Here is a 9027-nt window from a genome sequence, read left to right on the forward strand (position 1 = left end):
GAAGCGTACACCAATTGAAGCACAATAAATAAAACATCTCTCAGAAAGAATAGTCATGATAGTACGTATCCACTTTTCCTGAAATCTGCAAATGGAGAACTGATTCACAGTTTCCTTACTGACTTGGGAAAAGCCACTTGCTTTAAGTTCCATTCAAGTTACAATGGATATTAGATTGATGGGGTGGGGTGTGCCTTACAATTGTATTACTCTGTGTCTTTATCACACGGCAAACTAAAAGAGACTTTGGCCTCAACTGAACTTGCAGTATTGACAGTGGGTAAATAAAAACTGACATCAGATATGCTTTCAATAATTGCACATGGGCCTATCATCTTCTTCTTAGCTTAGGGCACTGGCCTCTCCTTCTCCTCTTGTCCTCAAACCCTTTCCCCTGGTCCGTAATACTGATGAGACACCTTAGAGACATTAAAAGCTTCCCACAAGAATGCCACATCAAAAGCCAAAGGGCTCCAAAGTGTCGTTCTACTATTAATCTGTAAATCAGATAGGAGTCCCCCGCAGCTTCACCTTCCGGACCCCAGTGACCCCCATGGGGCAGAGGTTTTGCCCCCTCTGAGCCCGGGTGTTGGAAAAATTGAAGATGTAACACATTTATCCTGTATTAGAATGATTTTGTGTTCAGCATTCCTTGTGTGTAGAGAGAGGCCTACCCCCAAATCTGAACTTTGGTGAACACTAGGCATATGTAAACAAGGTGACATGGGCTGACCACTCTCTCTTACTGGAGAGGCCATAAAAGATGTCTGGCCTTATCTGTGTTGGGTGAATCATGTGGTCAAGCTTACAGGGGTCAAAAGGCACACACACTCAAACACGCATGCACACACGCCTGCGCCAGGTCTATGCAAGGAGCCAATGAAGAAGAGCAGTGGAATATTTGCATGCCTTTGTCTTAACCAATGACTGTAAAGAGCGGTTCTGCTTAAATAGCTAGCTAGCACAACATGCTAGCGGACAAACTTGTAGCACAATGGCGTGTGATGTTTTTGTCTCCTTGTGGGCCGGCCGCAAGCAATTAACTTTCTTAAACGTGTTCACCGACTGACTGTGCAATGCTTGATAGATTCATATTTCTGACACCTGGCTGCTGAGCACCCTGCCCCCCCGAGCAGCCCCCCCCCCCCCCCCCCCCCGCGGCCTCCCTGCCCCCTCCAGAGTCCCCAGCGGCCCCCAAGCAGCACACCTTCCCCTGCTGACGACCCCCTGATCGGCTCTACCCGTCGATCCTGCTTCTGAGTGGCCCTCCTGGCCTGTACTGGTCACCCTCTGGACGTGCTCCAACACTCAGCCCTGCCTCCCCGGTCCCCTTCAGTTCCCAACAGACCCCCCCAGTCACCCTGCCTTGATGTCCTGCTGAGACGTCCGGTGACAGTACTGACATGGCCATGGCCGTACGCCAGCCTGAGTTAGTGTTTCCTGCTCTAGTGTTTCCTTGTGTCATATTCCCTGGGTTCTGTGCTTTGGTCTTCCTCTGTGTCTTGTTCATTGGTGTGTCATTTTCTGTTTGCTCATTAGCTGTGGTTTGGTTCACCTGTGTGTAGTTTGGTCTTGTGTGTATTTATGGTTCCTCCCCTGATCAGTCCTTGTCGGTTCTGTCATGTTGTGTGTGTTCATGTGAGTACCCTAGCTGTTCCCGGTTTTTGTGACAAAAAATGTATTGTTTAAAGAAAATCCTGTCTGCCTTTCTCCCTGTGTTTGGGTCCTCCCTCCTGCCCACATACAGTAACACCTTTATTCTCATTTCTGCCTTCTCGAGATCGGTGCAGAACTACGTTATATACAACTTAGTTACTCTTCACACTTGCAGACATTTCTGCTGTCTTTTACTGAATCCCGGTATCAAGATCAGGGATGTGGTCAAAAGCAGAGCTTTTCTCAAAAAGACATCGTCAACATATGAGACATGACGTATCAACAGAGGCTTCAGTATTTAGGTGTTTTGATAAAGAAACACCAGGGGGGTATTCCAAGTAGCGGGTTTAGTGAAAACTTTGAGTTGTTTAACCCTGAAAAGAGGCATACTCAGAGTTCCACGTTCGAGAAAGAGAGGTAACGAAACCTTTTGGTAAGTTTCCATGGTAACTTACTCCTTGAAACTAACCTGCTCGCTAGCAGGTTTTCCATGCCTTACTCTGATTTCTACCGATCCCCTCCCACTTTCTTAGCCTGATAGCATTGGCAGACAGGCATAGGAATGGTCAAATTAAGGTTAAATATAATCATTTTATCATATTGCAAATTAATGCAATCAATGAAGTTAACTCTTATGCCTACTCTACCATGATTATTGTAAACCAGAGATAGAAAGCATGAGGTGAGGAAGAAGGAGTAGGCCTAGGACAAGCCAGAGCTGAGGAGAAGGTCTCAGGAGATCAAGAATCCACAGAACAATGCTTCACAATTCCGTTTATACCCAAGAACAACTACAATCACACCAGAATCTTGACCCTTACTTATCAACATGTCTAGCAATGCTACAATAAGTTACAAAGATGTGAGAGCCATCAAGTTGAGACTCCATCCAGTAACTCCATATTTTACCATAAGAGAGCTGGGGGCAGGTGGATAGCCTTACAAGATCAGGCTTTATTCTTCTGCCCTATGTACAACATCTCTTGGTCAAAATAGAAATTCAGAAAATTCAACAATTAATATTAATGTAGGTTATTGTTCCTACAATTAACATCACCTGTGACCATGCATCCTCTCGTAACTGGTGTTCCAGTAAATCTTTTTCGAGATTAGCCTTTATTCTTCTACCCTAAGTAGGCCTACACCATCTCTTGGTCAGTTTTTGGCACTTTCTTCACGAGGTGCAGTTTGTACAACTAACTTACTTGTAACTGGGTATACATGAGATTACATTAGCTACATTTCACTGTTCCACATGAAAATTCACCTGCCATTAAATGAACATCTCACTGTATACAGCATGCCCTGTTGTCAGAATGTGCAAATAGTTTTTATATTCAATATTCTCATAATGTCAGTGTAACTGAACAATACAAAAAAAGCGTGTAAATAAAAGTACATGGAGAGAGAACTACCAGTAGGCCCTAGCTACCATACATAGTAATTCTCTGCATCCATTTCTGCGGCAGCAGTCATTAATGTCTCTTCGTCATCTTAATCATCATCATCATCCTTTGATAAAAAGCATTCTGTTGAGGGAAACTGCTACTACAAGTTGAAATAGCCACCAATTGATATTTAAACTTTGTATCATGTCGAATATGATTAAAACCATGGTGACGTCGAGGCTACAATCACAAGCGTAGCCTATAAGCAACATATGCATTACCTGTTCGTAGTATGTTTTTATATGTAATATAACATTGAACATGCTATTTTATTAAGTCCACCACTTTTTCTCCTGTAATATTAACGGACAGTGGGGTTAAATGTTCAATGTACGGACTGCATTCAAATAGTAAATGCATTGACTCGGCAGCAATTGTCTCCCACGCCAATTGTAGCTAAAGGCTATACAGCCGTGTTGCTTTTTTCCGGAATATGTGCTCAGATTGATGCATGAACACGAAATAAAACTTATATCTAAAGTGTGGTGAAATATGACGTTTTTTGTCGTCGGTTGCCATGGTGAATCCTAGTATCGGAGCTCCATAGATGTTGGCTTTTGGTAATATTCATGCACGCGCTGAACTCAGAGTTGCCGTACTCAGAGTTGAGTTAACAAATTCATATCAGCTTTTCTGGAACCTAATTTTCGGAGTTTCCCATGTTAGAGTAACTCAACTCAGAGTTCAGGGTTAATCTCAGAGTTTGTTAAACCCGCTACCTGGAATACCCCCCAGAACAGATATCACATGACAAAACATCATGGACACTTTATTTATCCCCATAGGAGGCAAATACATGACTTTAGGTCTGCTGTACAACAGCATCTCAATCACAATAAAGTATCACAAGGAAATCAGCAAATTTTAGGGCTTGTTACATTTCAGCTACTGGTCTACTTTGTAAATGTACTGTATGATGACACCTTGGTCATGGATGCTGTGATCAAACAGTAAATACTTTGACTTCAGTAAGTATACCAGCACCTTTCAAACTCCTCTTCTAATCTCCATTGCCTTCCTCTCTGCAGTTCAAAACTCACTCAGGGCTGCTAACAGACCAGGGTCTGCAGTACGTCTGAGGTTGTGAAGAAGCCAACCTGAAGAGTTTCTCTTGAGCCAAGACAACACTCCTACCAGAACCGTCTGATCTCTCCTGCCTCTGACTTGTCTCTCCTCCAGTAAGATGTGTGCTTCCCTGAGCTCTCTAACATCCTGTCTGAGTCTCTCCATCTCTGTATCCTTCATGTTCATTTCTATGTGTTGTATTGTATTGTTCTCCTCTATTTGTCTGTTCTTCTCCTCCACCTGTCTTCTGAGCTGCATCTCTCTCTCTGACATCAAGACACTAAGATGTTTCTGTAATGCAGGCAGGACAATCTTCATTAGTTTTCTCTCTGCTTCAACTCTGGCCTCTTCTTCAAACTTCACCCTCATCTTCTCCATGTCTTTCTGGTGTTTCTCCTTCAGCTCTCGACTCTCTTCTTCTGACTTTTCTCTGACACTTTCCAAATGTTTTTCTAACTCCTCTCTCTGATGCATCTCTCTCTTTAGCTCACTCTGTAGCTCTCTTATTTTCTGGTCATCCCTCTCTTCCTCCAGCTGTTTCTCTAGATCTGTTATTTTCTCATTGAGTGTTCTGATGTCTAACTTCAACTTCTGGATCTCTCTCTCCTTTCTCTCTAGACAGTGTTGAATCTCTTCCTCACCCCTCTCTTTCATTTCTCTTTCTTCTCTCTGTTTCCTGTATTCTATCCCTTTATGAATGATGACCTCCATCTCTCTGACCTGGGCCTCTGCCTCCTGGTAGGTCTGACTGCTGTAGAAGCTCTCTCTGTTTCCTGCCACCATCTCCTCTACCTGGTGCAGCAGCTCTGGGACCTGAGTGCCATGGGCCCTGTCCTTCATGTTGAGGACGTGGTACCTGTTCCCACATTTCTCTACAAGCTGCTGGAGGTCCTGACTTGCTGTTTGGAGAAACTCCTCCATGCTCTGCTCCCTCAGACTGTCATCATGGGTGAACAGAATGACAGTGTGTCCCCAACAACCCTCTCCAAACATGTCCTCCATTCTCTCCATGGCTCCTCTCTCCTCCCCCTCAGAGGGCTCCACTGGTACGACCAGGAGGAAGGCGTGGGGTCCAGGGGCGGACAGACGGACACACAGCCCCACATCCTGTCTCATCTCCTCCAGAGAGAGCCCAGGGCAGAACCAGTCTGGAGTGTCCACCAGCACCAGCCGTCTCCCACACACGTCCCCCTCTCTCCTCCTACTCCTCTGGGTGACTGCAGAGGGGCTGTCCTGGGCCCCAAACTCCTCTCTGCCCAGGATGGTGTTTCCTGCTGCCCTCCTCCCAGCCCCAGTCCTCCCCAGCAGCACCAGTCTCAGCTCAGACACACTGGGAGACACTGGAGGGTCTGGACTGCTGCTCTCTCCCCCCACTGCAACACAACACAGGGACATGGTCACACCACTGGTCTAGTTGGATAGGACTGGATGATTTCAAGAGTGAGTAAACATGTTGTCGAACAGTGGACTGTAATGGATATCAGTATGTTTGGACATTGGGTTAAGACATCTGAACTCCATGATCACTATGAAACTGAACACACAGTAGGATAGAAGATGTAAGGACAGTAGAGGATGGGTTAGATGTTCAGGTGTTTGTAGGTGTCTGTAACAGATGATGACTCACTGTTTGGAGCCTGTTCAATGCTGCGTCTCCTCCTGACTCCAGGGACCACAGTAGAACCTTCATCCTGTGGTAGTGGAGGGTCTGTATCTGGGGTCTCTCCTCCCACTGCAACACAACACAGGACACAGCTCAAACTACTGACCTGAGGGTCACCCTGGACATTCATCCAGATGTTAACCTCAACAGAGTCATCTGACTATGATACTGAGCAAAGCATTCGGTAGGTTGCTGTAGGTGCATGAACAGTGTATAGAGAATGGACTGGGTCAAATATTCAGGTGTTTTAACAGAGTTGATGACTCACTCTCTGGAGGCGGATCCCTGCTGGGTCTCCTCCTGATTGGTAGTTTGGGTTCTGCTTCTGAGATCTCTCCTCTCTCTAATACACAAGAAGAAAAGAACATTCAGTGGGCATCCTATTTAGAGTGAAATATTCAAACTTCACAACACTCACCAGTGGTTTTAACCAATAAATCATTTCTCTGGGTCTCTATCTCAGTGTTCAGGTCACATATCTGCTGTGCTGAAATAATTGAAAATATACACCATAAACATACCATTTCCAAATACAAAACACTTCAAATGTATCAAAGAAATTATATGAAATACAAGTTATGCCATGGAATCTTACCAAGTTTAATGTTTTCATTTTTGGCATCTTCCACATGTCTTTCTCTCTCTTTCAGCAGTTCATCTCTCTCGCTTAGTTGTTTGTCCTTCTCTCGTAGTTGGTCTACTAGTTTACTGTAGTTGGTCTCTAGTTTACTGTCTATCTGATTCTCTAGAGGGGATGAGAAGAGTTTAGTAGTAGAGCAGTAGATCTATACATCACTGACTTAGCAGGCTGATCATTTGTAGACATTTTAAATTCAGCAATACTTTAAGTCTGACTACCTGACACATTAAACACAGTTCACAAAATACCTGTTTTGATCAAATTAAACTTTAAATGTAAATTAATCTGCATTAAGAACACAAATATACTTGGTTATGTATTTTCACTATAGAAATTGAAATCCTTTTTATACATTTTTCTATTATTGTAGTTTTATACTCACCAAGTAACCAAGCAGATTCCTCTCTACTCCTCTTGTTCTCTGGACTCTCTCTTTGTAAATACTCTTCAGCTGAAACAATGATGGAGAACTGACAGGTTAGATCTGCATTTATGACACTACAGGTGCACATTCTACACTATATGGATGAAAGTATTGGGACACCTGACCGTCACACCTACAGTGGGTTCCAACATTACTGGCACCTCTTGGCAAAGATGGGGAAAAGTGTTTTCACCTTTTTGTAATTCAACTTAATGTCACATTGGAAAAAATTTGAACAATTCAACCTTCAATTGAAGTACATTTATTTAGGTGCAAATACACACAAAAAGTGTTAACTGAACACAAAAACAGTCTTCTGCCATAGTCATCTCAGTCCCCTGATCTGAACCTCATTTAAACCTGTGGGCTGAGCTGAAGAGAAGAGTGCACAAGAGAGGACCTAGGACCCTGGATGATCTGGAGAGATTCTGTAAAGAGGAATGTTCTCAGACTCCTAGCTCGGTATTCTCCAACCTTAATAGACGGTAAGGAGAAGACTGAAAAGAAGAAGAGATGCTGTTTTATTGGCCTCTGCCTTACTGATAGACACCATCACGTCTGGTCCTTTTCCAAAACATTCCCATACAACATCATGCAGACCTCCTCCCCTACTTTACTTCTTGTGAAGAACACAGTCTTTCCCTTTCAACTGAGAACTCTGAACCTTGACTAACTAAAACTATGTATTTGGGGGATATTTAAACAACGGCTCCATGAAATATAAAAGAAAACGGTATAAATGTCATCTTTGAAGTCTAAAATAAACATAACGTTATATGAAATGAAACAAGGAAAATTACTCACCTGCAAGTTGATCTGTGTTGAAAGATAAAGAATGAAAAAGTTAAAACAAGATCACAACAGTACATTTACATTTATTCATTTAGCAGACGCTTTTATCCAAAGCGACTTCCAAGAGAGAGCTTTACAAAGTGTATAGGTCACTGATAATAACAACAAGATAGGCCCATAAACATTGCGAGTGGCCAAAACATGAAGCACATATTGTGAACAACCAAAAGTACACATCAGTAAACTATCAGTGTGTGTTGATGTTAATCAATGATGATGAAAAACATGATGTCAGTAACCAGATGGACAGAGAGTAAGGATCTAATGCTGCTCTATGATATGCAAATGCTCTATGTTAACAGTCATCAGCATCAACATGTATCAGTGTTACGGTCTCCTCTCCCTGTCTGCTGTTTCTGTGTGTTTGTTTCAGTTGCAGGATGGCAGGCAGGGGGAGGAGCCATGATCACTGATGGGGAACATCTGTGCTGCACCTGTATAAGCTGGACCTCTCCAGGAGATTTCTCTCCTTGCTCACAACATTAAAACAAGAATGTTTCTTCTGTTTCACAGATCAGGCGGTGAAGTGCATTCTTTCATCCATGTTGTAGTTTGAACAACATATTATTTTTCAGTTTTAATCAGATTCGTGTTGTAGGTCTACTAGCACCACCTACTGTACTGGAGTGTGGTCCAGAGACAGACAACTAAATCCTCCCTATTGGTCTGGTTTCTCTTAGAAGATGTAGTGAGGTCAGCAAGACCACACAGAGCCAACATCTTGCCACACCTGAAGAGTGATTCAATCACATCAGACAAACCTAATCAGCCGTTGTGACACCCTCAGTATGCTGATTACCCACCAAATGCCGATGCAAAGGAACCATAGAATTGGGGGGGGGACCTCCCCAATCACAGCCCTCCTGCTAGCTTGCAAGCTTCAAAGGGCCTGCTTGAGACAACACGTCTCCAGCAAGCATTTGCTATCCGTTTTGGCGGCAGTTGAACAGAGAACATACCTTAATCAGAACTTTTGAGGAAAGTTATTCAGACTTCACCTTTACCACGGGAGTACAAGGTGGAGAATTATGAGAGGGATATTTGTGTCATGTTTGTTACTTTGTTTTAATGTTGTGTTCACTGAAATCTTGATTCTACTAACTACTCCTTCTTCCTGAAAGATAACCATGTCATTCTTGGTATCTACACAAAGCTTTCATAATAAAACAATCATTTACCCATATTTTGTAACTGTACCAAGATGTCCAGAACAATATTTGAATGATCTTTTGAACCAGCCAGAGACCAGATCACACCTTTGGTAGGTGTGAATGAAGGA

At 43.2% G+C, this 9027-nt stretch overlaps 1 protein-coding gene and 1 long non-coding RNA gene across 2 annotated transcripts; both read right to left on the reverse strand.

Annotated features, from left to right (window-relative positions):
* Positions 1-3847: 3847 nt before the first annotated feature.
* On the reverse strand, positions 3848-5962 carry LOC146273587 (uncharacterized). The gene is made up of 2 exons (XM_084704021.1): positions 5797-5962; positions 3848-5542 (listed from the first exon to the last, which is right to left on the reverse strand). Exons 1-2 carry the CDS (start codon positions 5960-5962, stop codon positions 4134-4136), a joined length of 1575 nt encoding a protein of 524 aa, XP_084560147.1. The 3' UTR covers positions 3848-4133.
* Positions 5963-6104: 142 nt separating this feature from the next.
* Positions 6105-6575, reverse strand: LOC146273588 (uncharacterized). The gene is made up of 3 exons (XR_014766573.1): positions 6428-6575; positions 6251-6319; positions 6105-6175 (listed from the first exon to the last, which is right to left on the reverse strand). It is a non-coding gene; the product is annotated as an uncharacterized LOC146273588 (long non-coding RNA).
* Positions 6576-9027: the final 2452 nt, after the last annotated feature.

Source organism: Hypomesus nipponensis, chromosome 9 (genome assembly GCF_054491055.1).
Source record: "Hypomesus nipponensis isolate SF chromosome 9, ASM5449105v1, whole genome shotgun sequence".
Taxonomy (NCBI): Eukaryota; Metazoa; Chordata; class Actinopteri; order Osmeriformes; family Osmeridae; genus Hypomesus; species Hypomesus nipponensis.